The sequence below is a fragment of the Phalangium opilio genome, unplaced genomic scaffold (assembly GCF_054372755.1).
Source record: "Phalangium opilio isolate 3A_F unplaced genomic scaffold, DU_Popi_V2 ptg000017l_1, whole genome shotgun sequence".
Classification (NCBI taxonomy): Eukaryota; Metazoa; Arthropoda; class Arachnida; order Opiliones; family Phalangiidae; genus Phalangium; species Phalangium opilio.
In genome coordinates, this window is record NW_028324151.1 from 9,429,649 (window position 1) to 9,446,544 (window position 16,896).

General features: G+C 37.9%; 3 protein-coding genes across 11 annotated transcripts in view; 2 read left to right on the forward strand and 1 right to left on the reverse strand.

Annotated features, from left to right (window-relative positions):
* The window catches only part of LOC149702996 (uncharacterized), an 80,834-nt gene that overhangs the window by 34,629 nt on the left and 29,309 nt on the right, over positions 1-16,896 (forward strand). The gene's annotated exons all lie outside the window — the stretch shown is intronic.
* Positions 496-7,909, forward strand: LOC149702998 (uncharacterized). 5 transcript variants are annotated; one of them, XM_089866909.1, is made up of 5 exons: positions 496-1,572; positions 1,639-1,859; positions 1,927-2,101; positions 2,172-2,210; positions 2,426-2,564. In XM_089866909.1, coding segments are annotated over exons 1-5 (780 nt in total). In that variant the 5' UTR covers positions 496-1,229; the 3' UTR covers positions 2,428-2,564. The 5 variants fall into 5 exon arrangements, with proteins under 5 accessions (XP_089723035.1, XP_089723034.1, XP_089723036.1 ...); XM_089866908.1 differs by having other exon boundaries at positions 497-1,066; positions 1,260-1,572; positions 1,927-2,210; positions 2,426-7,909; XM_089866910.1 differs by having other exon boundaries at positions 497-1,066; positions 1,369-1,572; positions 1,927-2,210; positions 2,426-7,909.
* On the reverse strand, positions 7,637-16,001 carry LOC149702999 (putative glutamate receptor). Of its 5 annotated transcripts, none has more exons than XM_089866901.1 (9): positions 15,570-15,689; positions 15,388-15,485; positions 13,080-13,173; positions 12,846-13,010; positions 11,877-12,039; positions 11,430-11,644; positions 10,024-10,313; positions 9,523-9,666; positions 7,637-7,771 (listed from the first exon to the last, which is right to left on the reverse strand). In XM_089866901.1, exons 1-9 carry the CDS (start codon positions 15,609-15,611, stop codon positions 7,732-7,734), a joined length of 1,251 nt encoding a protein of 416 aa, XP_089723027.1. In that variant the 5' UTR covers positions 15,612-15,689; the 3' UTR covers positions 7,637-7,731. The 5 variants fall into 5 exon arrangements, 4 of the variants coding, with proteins under 4 accessions (XP_089723027.1, XP_089723029.1, XP_089723026.1 ...); XR_016381910.1 differs by lacking the exon at positions 7,637-7,771 and adding an exon at positions 8,628-8,673 and having other exon boundaries at positions 8,766-9,666; positions 15,570-15,686; XM_089866903.1 differs by lacking the exon at positions 9,523-9,666.

Consider the following 16,896-nt stretch of genomic DNA (forward strand, 5'->3'; position numbering starts at 1 on the left):
GCTTGGGCATTGAAGCCTCCAAAACCCCCTTAGTAACCCATACAATTGCACAAGATTAAAACTTTCTGCCGTTTACGGATGTTTTTAAGTCGATTATACGTCTGACTTTATAAGCAGTTTCGCACTGCATGCGGGAACTGCCCATGCTATAAGAAGTGTTGTTCAGCATATTAGAACTGCACTCCCTGCATTGGGATATGGTTCTGCATGTGAGAACTATTCTCGTTTCTAGAGGGCTAGATTAATTTACCCAATAATCTTCCCTATATTTCCCGAGAAAATTCCAAAGATATTTCCCAAGAAAATTCAAACGTTATTTCCCAAGGAAATTCCAAAGTTATTTCCCAAGGAAATTCCAAAGATAATTCCCAAGAAAATTCCAAAGATAATTCCAAAGATATTTCCCAAGAAAATTCCAAAGTTATTTCCCAAGAAAATTCCAAAGTTATTTCCAAAGCATTTTCCAAAGAAAAAGAAACGAATATTCCCCAATTTCCCTAAGAACTACTTAAGGATTTCTAAAGAAATTTCCCAAGGAATTTTCTAAAGAGTTCTAAAGAAGATTTTTGTAAGGGTTAACACCCGAGACTATACGAGAGAACACAAAATTTTCCCGTCCCCCGTCTGACCATCGCATTTCTCATAGTGGCTCTGTTATTCACATTTCCGTTCCCTTTCGGCGTTTCGCTGATGTTCCTGCAGTCTGCAGAACTAATACCCAAATTTTGCGTCCTTATTTTTCCGGCTTTTGCGCCCCCTTGAAACATTTCATGTCGGGCCAGGGCCCACCCTGCCCGACCCGTGCGCACGCCTGTGAAAATTAGTAATAATAATGGTTTGTTTACATTATTGCTTTTCGACATGTATTATCAGTCCCGAGTTTTTAGGACACCTAGCGAACACACGTACTGTTAAGAGATTGTACTGTGGAGCCCAAGTGCTACTGGGGTAGGTAATCGCACTACCACGATAACCCTTTCTTTGTTCTCCTGCGTTTTCTTGAGACCCGTGGTGCGAATGACGTAGGAGTTCGACGTGGGTCGAGGATGGACCACGTTGACCAAAGGTAATTCTTTGCAGTGTCACGCGTGTATTGCGAGGATACTGACATAATGCCATCAAGCGTGATTATCGAGGGGTTTGATAAACATATCTTCTATGGGAAAACCAGCCCTACCTACGTTACAGTATCTTACTCTTGAATTATTCTTCAATTACTGTAACCACCAATGATGAGTAAAACGTCTCTTATATGTCAGGACATACACATGCTTTTCATGTCGGCTGACACCTCTCTCTACGGGAGACTGAAATATTTTGTAAATACAGCATGGACTAATACTCCAGATACGTTTCTAATAAGTAAAGCTCCGGAAAAGTACGAAACAACAGCTTCGACACCACTAATATCCTGGGATAATGACGTCAAACTGGCTATTATCATCGCCTCACTATTAGTCACGCTCTGTACAACCTTCGTGCACTTCATCATTCCCACTAAAGATAGGACCTCTTTTCGAAAATTATTCTTCAATTACTTGTGGGAAATATCCCGTTCGATCTCGCATCAAGGTAATAAGTTGCAACTTTGAAAGCGTGGATTGACCATAAATGATAACCACTCATTTCCCTGTTTAGCCATGGATAACGTTTCACGGTACTTGTCCAGCAGGATTGCAATTGGTTCGTGGTTATTGGGTAGTTTGGTGATATTTACCTACATCTCTTCTTTCTTGAGTTCAAACTTGTCAGAGATAGCCTATGCCAAAATCGATACCGTCTCGGATTTGATCACGGCCACAAAAATGCAACCAGTGGTCGTCAAGAACTTCCACGCACACGTGCTGATGCAAATCAAGGTTGGTCTCATTGGCGTTATCTTTTATACTCGTGTAAGGTCGTTACATTCATTACGTTATGTTTAAGTCGGAGTACGACGTCGTGGCAAAGAGGTTTATAGAGATGGTGGAAAAGGAACAGTCCTACTTCACCATCGAAGACTTGGTATCGGACGACGCATTATTTAGGGATATCCGAGACGGGAAGAAGGCCTTGGTGGTCCATAAAGTAATTTGGATCGCGATTTTCAACATCCTCCAGGGTAAAGAAATTGCCTTTTATTATGGCAAAGAGTCCTTAAGTTCCGGTGTTATGACGGGTTTCTTCAACAGAAGTCTTTCGGTTAGCAACCAAGAGATTTTTAACCAATTGTACGTTTCTTCCCGCAATTGGACCAGAAACCAAAATGAGACCTTAGAACGTTCCATGATGGTATTGGATCGTGAGCGCACGAATACCTACGATACCGATTCATACACTCTCAGGTCTTATAAGGGTTCTTGGTTTGAACACGAATTTATACCACTCATGGGGTATAACTTCCTGGTGTGAACAATAAAACTTATATTTAAGGCATTTCCATTAGAATTCTACACATGGTGGAAACGAAAATGCCATACCAATTCCTTTTTCACAACAGCTACTTGATAGAAAGACGCACTTGGCAACCTGATCCAGAGGCTGAAGTTTCCCCGACAACTCTTAACGACATATCAATCGTTTTTCGAACAGCGCTTGTATGCCAGTGTCTTAATTGCCTAATTCTGCTTGCCGAAATACTCGTGTTTTTCAGAAGATAATTAAATTAAAGGATACTTTTTTTCGAAAGAGCAATTAAAATTATCGATATCTTAAATTGGGGGAAGTCTTCACATGAGCAGTTCCCGTATGAGCGGATTTCATAATAGCGGTCCTCATAGCAGCAGGTCCCTAAGTAGCGGTTCCCGAAATGGCAGTTTACCCGTTTCAGCCATTACCGATATAGCGGTTCTCGTAAACGCGGCGTACCGTTGCAGCAGTTCTCTAAAGAGCGAAAAAACAGATATGCGAAAAACGATAGTTGTTTATTATGGTGTAAGCTGGCCCAGCAGGGTTATATGAACTCAAAAAGAACTAGGTCAGATATGGATAATTTGGTTAGGTTAAAGTTGATTATTTCAACTAAATAGTATTAGGTCAGGTTAGGTTTTGTTTCGTTTGGTTAGACTTAGGTTAGTAATATTTTGGAAATAGTGTAACCATGGATTTATTATAGAAGCTTACGCTTCATGGATATTTCACTCACCTTAAAACATTTATTCCTCGTCTGAAATGGCGCGAGCTAGTACCAGCCTGGCACGCGCGTTTGTTACGTAGAATTTGAGGCAAATTCAGAGGGGGCGGTGGAAGTTTTTCACGCGATAGAGCTCTAATTTTGAATAGCGCGCGAGAAATAATTTTTTGTAAAACACGCGTGCCGAGAGAAAAAAGTTTGCCTCAAATTCTATGTCATCAGCCCCCCCCAGTCCCCACCCGCGCGAATTTTTATGGCATAAATGTGTTTAAAATCAAAATGCCTTACTGAAGGCTGCAGTGAAATATCCATGAAGCGTAAGCTTCTATTATAAATCCACCATGGTGTAACAATGTTAAGCCTTTTCTAAAATATTGTTGCTTATATTCACTGACTTCCCAAATAATAATATTGTTACTGTTACAATTATCTACTTCCGAAATAAAATAACCTTTCTCAAATTATTATATGCCTTTTCCAAAAAATTATTGTTTACAATTATCTACTTCCGAAATAAAGTAACCTTTCTCAAATTATAATATGCCTTTTCCAAAAAATTATTGTTTACAATTATCTACTTAAGAAATAAAATAACCTTTCTCGAATTATTTTTCTATCCTGGTATGAGAATTGTAAACTGATACAGCCTGAAGAATAGTACAATATTTAAGTGTACTTTAAAAAAAATCATAAACACGATCCGTTAGTAGGTCACATTACTTATTTAGATCACAGAAAAAGGTAGTTTTTGAAACCAAAGAATACAACAGCATTGTTAAGAAATGCGCAAAACTCAACACAAACACTGCTATTTCCCAAAATAGCAGCCGCTATTTCTAAAAAAGCAGTTTTGAAAAACACCGCTGTTTTTTGGAATCGCGGTTGCTATTTCGAGAACTGCTCTACCAGGAACTGCTCATACGAGGTACACCCTTAAATTGGTACCATGTATGTACATATTTCGGAGGAAGAAGGGAAATTTAATTTATCGACTTTTTCCTTCATTCCCACTATAAACTTCAACCTTATTAAAATAAAGGGGTCATCCGTAAATAAATAGAGATGTGAAATTACCGTAATTTTTAAAAACGGTAATTACCGATAAATTACCGATTGAAATTTAGGGAAAACAAAATTTCTGTGCTTACAATCCATTACTTTAAACAACGTTTAATTGTGAGCACTATCTGACTGCTTTACACGTATTTGCGGCTTTTGCTACCAAGACGGCAGCCATGGCCTTTCTAATCTGATCTCTAACTAAAAATTTATTAAAAGACTAATTTCTAGCGCAACTTTGTAAGTTGTAAGGCTAGCGAGTAGCGCCTGGTGAGTCATTTTGGAAGTAAACACAGAATTAGTTGATCATTTAAGTGTAAAATGAACTTTAAATGCGTAATAAAATTTCTTGGTAATTTACCGCCGTAATTTACCCGTAAATTACCATTGTAAAATTACGGTAAGATATAAAACGGTAATTTACGCGGTATTTGGTAAATTTCCATTGTAAAATTACGGTAAGGTATAAAACGGTAATTTACGCGGTATTTGGTAAATTACCGGTAAATGACCATTACGAGGTCATTTACGTAGAGGTTAAATAGTAGAGGGGAAAGCACTGACCCCTGTGGGACTCCTTTATATGTTATTCTTTCCGATGAGAGATTACCAATTTAAATTTTGGTGAACGTACTAAGATAAGAATTTTTTTTCAAATATTAAATTTCCACTGACTGCACTAGAGCACTCTAAGTGCACTCTCGGCGCGTTTTCGTCCGCCACTGGAAACACGAGTGCAACACTCGCCCAGAATCGCGTTTTCCACTGACCCCAAAAACTGCCCGAGAATTGCTCTTTCGTGCTCTGAAAAATTCGACGGAGCGACGGTACTCGAGTATGACGTAATAAAATTAAAATGGCGGACCACGCGGTATCTCATAGAAAACAGGCTCTCGCTTATGCTTATTTATTTCTGGAATCATCTTCTGAAAGTTCTGAAGATGAAGAATACGAGGTTTTGTCATTATTTTAAAGATAATGCCTCATCCTAAAACCAATAATTATATCAGAGACGTTGTCGATCATTACTCAAAATAGATTTTTTGTAAATTAATTGAAATGTTAAGTCTATTAATTGGTTTCAGCCCATTTGCGTCAAGATATACACACTTTATAATTACAATTTCGTCTCCGGCGCCAATTTTGATTATTCAGAGCGCGCTCGGACCTCTCGATCGTGTTCCACTGACGAAACTATTCTCTCCAAAACTAGCTGAGGGCAGTTACGTCAACCTAACCCTGAGAGCACTCTTTGAAGCAGTCAGTGGAAATCGCTATAAATGTTTTATAATCATGTCTTCAAAAGTCAAAATTTTAATATCTGTTACTTCAAGCAATTAATTTATAAACTTATCTCTTACTTTTTCTAATCTTTGTCTGCAAAGACAGTTTTTATTAATTGTTATAGTTCTTGTACAAAAACTGCAAACAAAAAAATATACAAATATTTTTTACTTCTAATTTCATCGGCAAAATCGGAATTAGTAAATATTGTCCATTTTGTTTGCTTATCGTACGGTTCTGAGCAGTGAGCACTGTGCTCTCGCTCAATATAGCTCTGCGGAACGATCGAGATTTTCGGTCAAATAAGAACCAAGCTCATATGTACACTGTTAATGCATATATATTATAGTGCATGGACCAAACAATTTCGAGGACTCAGTGACACACAAAAATTTAAATATAAACTTATCAGTAATTTTACTGTTAATGTATAGATAAAATAATGCACAAACGGAAACCGGTTTAATTTTCCGTATGCAGAATGCAATTCTTCGCCGCCGAATAGGATAAATACTTCTTTTAAAGTGTTGTTGTTATGCAAGGATGATTTGTACGGTATTTAAAGACGCAAGTAGAGAAATTAAATGAGTATTCGCAATATCCATAATTAAAGAAACTAAATGAACCAAACTCATCGGTCACGTACACCGAACATACTAATCGTGTGTTAAAGATTAAATTTGTATTTGTTGAAATTTTACTCGATAAATCAGAGCTTTTAATTAATGTGTATTTGTTAATTCTGAGTGACAACAATTATAATGCATTAATATCATGGATCTACCATATAGAGGTAATTTAAGAGGTGGAAGGGATAGCGATACCAATTTCTTCTACAGGACTGCAATCGGATGCCGGTTGTTAACTTTTGAAATTTTAAGACTTGAAACACCAATTACGGATAACCAAGAATTCGTAACAAATGTTTTTTTTTGTTTTCAATTTGTTTAGTTTTTTGAACCTCGACGACTACGGCAACTGTTTATGATTTTTAAACTAAGCGATTATTGAAATTATTTAGGATTTTGAATCTGAGCGATTAATGGAATTGTTTAACTTTAAATCTTAAAATTTATGCCATCAATAATGTCGAAAGTATTGGTTCGTTTTTACTTGATAACTTAAAGGGAGACTCTCAGCTGAAAATCTTAGTGCCATGTTTTATTTTTTCCTGGTTCGTTTCAATTAAATATGAAGCCTCAAATTTTTTTCTGATTTTTCAAACAATTTTTTCAATTAAAATTAAATTTTTTAAAATTTGTTAGGCTTAGCAATGGGTCTCGATTTTAGCACACGTACCTACCGGCCAATAAAAACCTCTTTAGGGATAGAGCCAAATCAGCCAATCCCGTGAGGGTTAGAAAATATTAAGTGGTATGTTGTCTGCTTCAAACAGGAAAAGCAGGGCGGGAAATAAGTATTTTTTCAGAGTGGGCTCGTTACCAGTGACTCCGCGGGGCCCGTCGTCTGCTAAAGTTTGAGGAGGATAGTAATTGTGTTGCAGCTTGACTCTGCTGAGGTGTAAAAGATGGGTTTTTAAATTTTTTCCATCTCGAAGATCACAAAAAATAATAGTAACAATAATCTAAGAGCACAGATCTTCCCATTCCAAAGGCTAATAACTAGACACTCAAGATATACAACAAAATACGACCCGCCACATTTTAATATAATAAGATTACGAGAGTAATTTGAGTTTAAGTGAAACGTATAAAAGCATAAACCTGCTAATTACTAAAGTTTCTAATCCGCTTATCGTTAGACGATCGAAAACGCGTATTTCTTTCGAGTGCTAAAATGTAGAATACATATTTCTGAACATAATGCAGACGACTCAAATGAGACTCGCCCGAGAAAACCTTTGGGGGTTGACTCTTATAAATCACGGGCGCTGATTAGCCGGTAGGTCGCTTTATCAAAATTCAAATGCATGTTTTGGATACAAAACTTCAAATATTGTTTAAAACTATAAATAGCGCTTCAAAAAATCTGAAAAAATTCAAGGCGGCATATTTTAACATAAGGAATCAGAATAAAAATACTTAATTTTTGCCAATAGTGTCCCTTTAAAGGCAACAATTTCTGCGGAGTTCGTCATGGTATTCACCCTAGACAGAAACATATGGATTTCAAGTTCGCCTCTCATCAATTTATCGTGAGAACACAGCAAGGCGAATGAATGCTCTTGTAAAGTTTGACTCGATAGCATGGTACTTAGAAAGCGAGCACAGTACAAAACGAGTAATGTGTCCACGCTGCTTGCCAATAGGAAAATATCACCTCCTCGTCCTGGGGTCAATTTCATGACAAACGCCGCTGAAAAGACCATGATTCGGTTATTCCACGAATGTGTTACATTGACGTTGTACATTGTTCTGTTTTATCTGTTAAGAGGTGGTTCAATCACTTGTTTCATACACCTTGTATTTTGCAATTAAATAAATGTTAAATGGCCTTTTTTGTCCCGTGATTCATTATTTTTCGTTGTTTATATTATTTAAAAAGAACAAAAAGAAACTTGTTTACTAGATTTTTTCATCCTTAGTTAGAAACACCGACTCATAATAATTTTTGATAGAATTTATTGGTAACTATAGCTGTTACCCGCGGCGTCGCTCGCGTGTAATAAGAACTTCCATCAAAATGATGTATTGTAAAGAATGGGTAGATTTTACTGATGACTAATATTTTTGTAGCACCTTAGGAGCTACGGCACTCGGCGTTGCCAGTCAGCCCGTCGGGACATTTTTATTACTTTTCATGGAGACATCATTCCATAAAGAAGGGTTTTTAGGTTTTTGGCCGCCATTTCAAAATATGTCAACAAATAGAACCAAAAAGACCATTCAGCCCGTCTATATGTTAAAGAAAACATGCAGTGTACTAAATATTTGCGAAATCGTTTGAAACGCGCGGACTTTGTTGCATAGAGAAGAGTTTTTACATTCCTTGGTGACATTTTTATTTTTGGAAAAATCTTTCTTAGTACGACTTATGAGTAACGTTCCTGCAAATTTTCAGCCTTCTAGGGTAAACGGTTTGGGCTGGGCGTTGATTATCAGACAGTCAGTCAGTCAGCCAAAACTATACGACACGTAGAAATTAAATTAGCCTATGTAAATTTGAGCCGTTACCGAGAAATTTTCTCCCCCAGCTCATTACACCCTCAATAGGAGTACGATAGTTGCAGTTCATGTAGGGATGTAAACGTATCGTATCTGAAAAATTTTTAGTTATTTCCCGTAAGGCATACATTTTTTTCAAATTTTGAAATACAAACAAAACGGTTCCCTAGTAGCATGAGTTTTACGGTAAAAAGCCGGCGAAAGTCGGCACTAGGGGCGCTTTTGTTAGTCGTTTATTAACATGGGGCTCGAGTAAAGCTGGCAGGCCTTCTATCACCGGTAATCTAACTTGAACATGCCGTGGTAGAGGGTTCAAATCACAGTGGAGATATATGTAATTGTCGTAAATACCTTAGTTAAGGTAGTGTGTGTAACAATAACAATAAAGATTCAACTAACATTAAAACCGGGGAGGTTTGGTTTGAAAACGACAAATAATTATGTCACACGATGCTTCAATGTTCATTTCCAAAAGTTAATTTTATACAATCAGGGATAGATGTAATTCGAGAAGCAGGAATGGAGAACGGTTAGTATTTACTTCAGTCCGACTCATAGCCCAGTATAGAGCCCCTCCCTCCAACACGTAACGAAAATTTTAAAAATATCTTACTGGGTCACTTGAACTACGTTTTGATGATGTTGCTGACGGGGACGACGAAAAATACCTACTTAATTTTTACCTCTGTCGCTATGACCCGCCTCTTCTTTCATACCCCCCTCCTTCCAGGGGAAGGGGGTCCGGGACTTTGACGCGCGCCCAAATTACTTTATTCTCCATTCCTGCTTCTAAAATTACATCTGTTCCTGAGATAAATATTTAGCTTTTCCCGCAGTTTTTATCGCCAAGCATGATTTGTACATCTCGATGATCTGCTTTTATGAAAGCGTATCTCAAACCCTAACACGAGCAAGGTTATAAAAAGAGACAATGATATAAACACAAATCCCAATTGAAAGTGTTTCAGCTCAAGCCTCTTCTGGTTCTGTTCAATTATTCTGTTTTCTCCCAAATGGTAATACGTTTTCCAAATATTCCATGATCGTGCATAAAATATTATTCCCGTTTCGAACAAATGTTGAACCCTAAAATAATAGTAATTTAACTTGATTTTTCATCATCAAGGATAGATGTAATTTTAGAAGCAGGAATGAAGAACGGAGTAATCGGGGTGCGCGTCAAAGTCCCTGACCCTCTTCCCTGGAAAGGAGGGGTATGAAAGAAGAGGCGGGTCATAGCGACAGAGATAAAAAGGAATTACGCATCAAATCAAAAAGTAGTTTAAGTGAGCCAATAAGATAATGTAAAATTTTCGTTTCGTGTTGGAGGGAGGGGCTCTTTACTGGGATATGAGTCGGACTGAAGTAAATACTAACCGTTCACCATTCCTGCTTCTAAAATTACATCTATCCCTGTTATCATAAAATCATGAATGAAATTACGTTTTTTTAAAAACCGTTGTGATGTATGGATTTCCATTTTTCTTCAGTGGAAACGCTGCATTCGTTTTGAAAGTGGCTTCCCGTGAAAGATGAATTTTTTGTTCGAAAATATCGTAGATTTCGAGAAGTCCTACTCCTTCTAGTATTACGTCTTTGGGAAGGTAAATAGCCAGCCGGTTTTGTTCTAAGTCATTAAATACTTCCGTAATGGCAATGTCTTCCGTGTTAAGAATCATGTTGTGTTTCTTTATTTGATCCTGAACCTTTTCAGCCGTTTCCCCGATTGGTTTCTGCAGAATAAATTAACAACTGTTTCTAAGTATGTAAAATATTTAGTATTTAAAGGGAGGGTTAAGTGGAAAATCAAGTGATTTTTTATCGATTCTTCTATATATTATAAGACCAGTCTCCGTAGTGAAACATCCAGGAAATCAGAGTCCTGCACGGGCCGGGCTTTCCACATTTGAAAATTTAATTGGCCCGGGCCGGGTCGGGCTTTTAAAATTTTGGAAATTAAGGGGCCGGGCTGGGCTTTTGCTCATGTTTCAAAATTCGGACCGGGCCAAACTTGATTCTTTTAATCCAAAATTCAAATGAGTATAATCTTCTAAGAACAAGTGTGACGTTATCAAAAGAAATGAATAATACACGACACTAAAGCAAATATGAATATAATTCATTGATGCTATGTAAAAAAAATATAAAAACTACAATCGCACTACGTTCCAGGCCTGTTCAATTCATGCAATGTTTCGAACTTTTTCAAAATGCTAAATCCCGGGCCGGGCTCGGATCGGGCCTGAAAAACTCGGCCCGTGCTGGTCTCTGCAGGAAATATCTCCGAAAAAGTGGGTTGATATTTTATGGATAATTTGATATAAGGACCTCTGACTAATCTCGTAACGCCCTGCCTTCTTGTTAACAAAATTCTCGTGGCACGCTCCTTGCCAAATGAAACTGAATCGATAAAAATTCACTTGATTTTCCACTTCACCCTCCCTTTAATACGCTATTGTTTAAGGCTAGTTCTGCGTGTTCGGGAATACTAGCACTATTGGAATACTCCAGAATTTTATTTTAGCGAGGCAAGTAGCTTTAGTACAACCAAGAAGCGATATACAGTTTACTAGGGAGAAGGTATAAGATGCCTAAGTATTCGCGCGCCGCAGTCCCAGTCCGTCTTTCAAAAAATTTGCGTCGCGCTGACGTAAGTTTTTAAGAACCAATGAGATGCTGATTGTAATTTAGAGGCGGGGATTAACTCCGGACCTACGTTTGGACTGGAGATAAAGCTTGAAATGTGGCGAATTCATAACTTCTCCCTAATAAACTAGATATCGCTTCTTGGTACAACAATCAGTAGTGAAACCATCGAATTTTGCTAGTAATGCGTCATTGAAATTTACCTGAAAGTGCTCGTGTGGGGCGGTATTTCTTACAATATAAATTGGCAGATTTGGATGTTCGAGTAAATCTTTTAATTCGTCAATAAATCGGCCTTTCGGCGGTAATGTTAGTTTGGCTAGAATTCCCCCTGATATGCATTGCATGACGATGAAACAGGCTATAACCCACATTGTTATTATTATTCTGCTTCCCAAATGGTCCGAATTAGATTCACCTAGCAAAGCAGGTAAGTGGTAAAATTAATTATCAAAGTTACCGTATCTTATGAAACAGAAAATATAAAGAGGCGACACAGGAAATTCTTATTATGACGCAATGATATTTCTACACATGGAAAGAACTCGACATTGTTTATCCATTATTCACATCGCGAAGTTTCATCTTTGGGCACGGGGAAATAAGAATTATGGGTGTCTCTTCTATATTTTTTCTGGTTGAAATCATACCGTGACCAAGGCCCGCAGATATACTGTAAAATAGGTAGTTAAAGATTTTTCTTGGAAATTTCTCAGACTGCTTCTTTGGATTTTTAAAGCCTTTATAAACACTCTCGGTTAGCATCCACGCGATTGAAAAGAAAAGTAGAGCACATCCAAACACAATCCATGTCTAAAAATTCAGTTTTCGAAGGCAAACTTGTACAATCAAAACTAACTAATACCATTAGCGTCATGAAAGTTATAGGAGTAATCAAATGTAAGTCGACGTATACTGACATCCGTGACCGGAGAGTCTAAAACTTTCCTCGCCTTTTACAAGTCAAATTGATTTTGAGTTTACGCTTTTTCTTAAAGTCAGAAAAGGGCTAGGGGTCGGTCATTCATGAAATCCCGTACGCTACCCGCGAAAACCCATAAAAATTCGAAATCAGCAACGAAATCACAAAATCAGTATAGAAATCATAAAATCAGTAAAGAAATCATAAAATCAGTAAAGAAATCATAAAATCAGTAAAGAAATCACAAAATCAACAAAGAAATCACAAAATCAACAAAGAAATCACAAAATCAACAAAGAAATCACAAAATCAACAAAGAAATCACAAAATCAACAAAGAAATCACAAGATCAGTAAAGAAATCGCGAAATTCATTACAAAATTCACGAAATCCAAAATCAAAAGAAATCCCAAAATCCGTGGAAATCACGAGACAAATCGCAAAATCCGACGAAATCCGTTGGGTTTTGTCGAATTTTGAAATCAAACAAAATCCGACGAAAATAAAATGAAATCAAACTAAATCAGAAGAAATCAAATCCCGTACACTTTTTCGAAAACGTCGGACCCCTCGGAAAAGGGCCTTGAGGACGAAATAAAAAGGCTAATTGGCTAAGTCTCTCAAGGTGTTGAATACTAGTATGTTACCCCTAAAGCATTCATAAACCTTCTGAAAGTTCGAAAAGAACTTTTCTTACGGTTCGGTCAAGAACATTGAAAATAGAAGTAGCATTAGATTCGAATTTCACGGCTTGAACTGAACTCAAGACCATCCACTCGTCTTCAACCACAATGTTAGTAAATTCGACTTGCTTTACATTGGTGTAAGACGGTGCAGAAACACTAAATCCAATGTCCGCTTCCTGAAATTTAAATTGGCACAGATAATCCGCAATTAATTCGAATTTTAGATAAATAGTTTTTCAACTTACACCTCTAGCTAAAATACCAAGTACACCGGTAGCATTTCCTTCTTCGTAAACTTCTCCGTAGTCCATGTCATTATCAGTAAGCTTCCCAGTGTAACTGCGTAGAGAAAGTCTTTGACATAAGCCATTCAAGTTTTAACTCTTAACCTTCACCCTGCTTTCTAACTCGTTTGAAGGTCGTCCGGTTTTTTACCCCCTCTCCCAGTAGTCAATTAGAAGACTAGAAGTTAGATATTGTGTTTTTGGAAAGTAGGGAATCCCAAAGGGATTCTGGGAGAGGAATAGCCGCTTCTCGTCCGCCGCCTCTAGGCCCCGTAGTTTGTTTTGAGGGAGCAATTTTTCTCTAAAAGCTGTGAGCGGTAGAAATCTAACCCTTAAAGGCCGACTTCCATCGAAAAGAGTTCTGGCGAACTGAAAACCGAGCATCGAGACTAACAATGGAGCGACCGTGCCGATTTTCGAATCCCCGCTGGGGTAAAAGATGGAAGGGTTCTAGCTAACTGAAAGCCGTGCAATGTGGTTCTAGCGATGCAGAAGTAGGCCTAATTCTATTGCTAATATCTATAAAAGCATAAGTGAATCATATTACAGCTCCCTATAAGTACTGGACGTAGGTTATGCTTTTGTAAACAGCGTTTTCTTCCAAGACATCCAAGCCCGCCATCTATAGCCCAGTTTTACAAGTATAGTTTTCCCATTAACCCGGATCTTGAGTTAGGTTAACCTACGGAAGTTCCGGTTGATGATAATGTCTGTCAGACCACCGTCAGTGTCGTGATTAGTGTGAAGCTTGTTATCGCGTTATAATTTTGATTTAGAATGGCTTATGTTTCTTTGCTAATTAGAAAAAACGCGTAGGATCAATGTAACTAATTGCAATCGTTGCAAGCCCAAATTAAAGAGACATCTGAACACGATCTATGTGATATTAAAAGCACTAAACCGTAAGCAACTAAAACGTTTTGTAAAACAGAAAAATATTGACAGTAAACGTTAAATCATTGAAAAGATTTGCCACACTTTAAAAACGAAAACAAATTTCTATGTCTACTCACATAACCTATAATTAGTAATAAATCGGTCCAACTATCATCGCTAAAAACATTCAAATCGGTGGAAGCTCAGTGCTGTACTAGGGATACATTAAAAATATTCTAGCATTATGAAGGCTATTTTGATCATTTGAATTCATATTAATTTCCTTTTCAACACAAGCGTTCAAAAAATACCGCATTTAAAAAATAGACCGCCAATTATTTTTTAAAATCGGAAAAGTAAAGTGGACTTTTACCATTATATTCACAACCCAACACTTTGTATGGAACAACTTGTTTCCTTCCACGCTCTTCTCTCTCAAACCTTTCCTCATTAGCTACCACTTACTTCCGTTTGCTTGCCCCGCTTATTAAAAATTTCTTTCGCGCCAAAATCATTCCTCTGGTTTAGTTCACAAATTCGCCGCTGCGTTTCGCATATACCGTTTTCTCTTCAGTGCTAGGAGACAATGCTGATGCACGGCGATGTTATATCGTCCAGTACTTCTAGGGAGCTGTAATATGATCCACTTCTGATAAAAGTCATGACTGATAACGTCCGTCTGTTTCAACTGATTTCACTAATATTTTGTATACTGGTTTCTTATGTGCTATAGGTGAAACAAGAAGAAGCGATATCTAGTTTGCTAGGGAGAAGGTACCTTTCTAGCTTTATCTCCAGTCCAAAGGTAGGTCCGGAGTTAATCCCCGCCTCTAAATTACAACCACGATCTCATTGGTTCTTGAAAACTCACGTCAACGCAACGCGAACGACGAAAATTACGTATTTTCCGACTGAGGAGGGGCGAATTAGCCCGGCCTCTCTTTTACGTCCCCCCTTGTGGGGGACTGGGACTATGGCGCTCGAATACTTAGGCATCTTATAACTTCTCCCTAGTAAACTAGATATCGCTTCTTGGGTTTTTGGGCTTCGTTTTTTCCATCATCTTTTAAAATGCAAACCCGAAAACTAATAAAAATGTCCCGACGTGCTGACGATCAACGCCGGGTGCCATTGCTATACTTGTTGCCACTATACCTATCTACAAAATATTTGACCGTCGAGAGAGTGGGGCACTTTGGTCAGTTTCCCTAGGGCCCTCACCTTCTAAGGGCCCGGGACAAGTATAGAGCGGTCTTGAATGGGGCCCGTGATTTGGTCAATTTTCCCGGGACCCACAAACTCTATCGACGGCCCTGATCGATCGTTTTGAATAATTTTGCACTTGAAATATTCTTATATAAAGAATTGTAATGAAATAATTGAAATTGATTACTTCAGGCCGATTTTGGCAATTGTGGAATCCACAACTAATTTCACGACACCTTCAACTTCCACAGGAACTTCTTTTTCATACATACCCCATATTGGAATCTTTACAAAGTGTAAATAAATTATTACTAGGTAATTCTTTTTTACCCATTACAGGGGGTTTTAAATTTACTTAAACAAACTTACGTTGGTAGAGCAATATCTTAGAAGAGAACTTTCGGTCGACATTTTTCCAACTACTCACATCCAAGTTGCGCTTTTTGCTGTGGAAATAGCTCTCTAACGAATATTTCACGACTTACAAGGAATGCTACGCTGTCTTGAAAATGGTAGCGTATATTATTAATCGCGTGCTTCGAGAACATATTTGCACAGTAAAAGTGATCCCGCTTATAGATAACAGTTGTTCTAGCGATACAATCAATTATTATTTAAAATAAATATTCTAATATACCAATATTATCTAGAACCGTTTTAATAACCAAGAACATATGAACACAGGCAAATGTCGGTTCCCATGGTACCCCTAACATTCTGGCTGAACTTCTACACACAAAATTTACCCTACCTATAAGGCAGAAGACAATCAGAACTCGTCCATGAGGACGGAGCTAAAATTAGCCTTTTCTAAGCCATCAGTCAACTCCAACCCTCGATTATGGGAGCATATAGTGGCATTTGTTTAAATTAAACCACAACCGAAACTTAATAATAATCTAAGCTTTGCCTATGATTTCCACACTAAGCCTCTGGCTTGTTTATAGGTGGGTCCCTTTACAAGGCATAGAGGGGTGGTGGCTAGCCCCTATACCACAGCTAACCAACAGCGCCCTATACTTACTATTACCGTTAACCTCTGAAAGTTTTGATGGAAAGGAGAAACCGGGTTAGACCGCGGAGGAAAACTCCTTTAACAAGCGGGGAGAGAACTTGCAAACTTTATGCAGAAGGATTTGTTCCCAGATTTTCACCCGGTGCCACAGTCTAGGATCGAACCCGGGATCCTCTTGCTGCGAGGCGAAAGCGCTAACCGCCACGCTACCCCACCTTATTTAAAAATATCCTCTATACTTTCTCGAACAGTGTGTCTTTTGTAATGTGTACTTTAGTATATATTTTTTAAGCTGGGGAAAGCAATACAGGGTAGAAAGTGGAAACCCTTCGCCGTCGATAAAAATTTAGTCCAACGCGTAGGTATGACTCACAGGCATTAGTAGAGAAATTTAGTGAGCATTTCAAGTTGAAACCAGAGGTTAGACGTATGTTCTTAGGCTGATAAATTGGTTTTTCTCTTAATCAAATATTACTTTTAATTATTCCTTTAACAACGGTAGAAAAAACATTGAATAAATTATACTCGCGATATCTTAACACGCGATGTAAATGATTGCCCAAACCTTTACACTGTTAAGCTAGTTTACCATGAATCTAATGAAACTGGATAGTAGCATTTTCTTTCGAATACCATAATGTTTCAATGGTAGTTTGAAATGACATCACGGAGAGGTATTAC

Excerpts from the sequence above, each read along its gene's own strand:
- LOC149702998 (XM_089866906.1), top strand. The coding sequence starts at position 1,230 with ATGATGAGTAAAACGTCTCTTATATGTCAGGACATACACATGCTTTTC. Across the intron at positions 1,573-1,638 it reads CCGTTCGATCTCGCATCAAG|CCATGGATAACGTTTCACGG; the intron begins GTAATAAGTTGC and ends TTCCCTGTTTAG. Across the intron at positions 1,860-1,926 it reads ACGTGCTGATGCAAATCAAG|TCGGAGTACGACGTCGTGGC; the intron begins GTTGGTCTCATT and ends GTTATGTTTAAG.
- LOC149702999 (XM_089866900.1), bottom strand. The coding sequence starts at position 15,611 with ATGTCGACCGAAAGTTCTCTTCTAAGATATTGCTCTACCAAC. Across the intron at positions 13,011-13,079 it reads TTGGTATTTTAGCTAGAGGT|GAAGCGGACATTGGATTTAG; the intron begins GTAAGTTGAAAA and ends TTTAAATTTCAG. Across the intron at positions 10,314-11,429 it reads CCCCACACGAGCACTTTCAG|AAACCAATCGGGGAAACGGC; the intron begins GTAAATTTCAAT and ends TTTATTCTGCAG.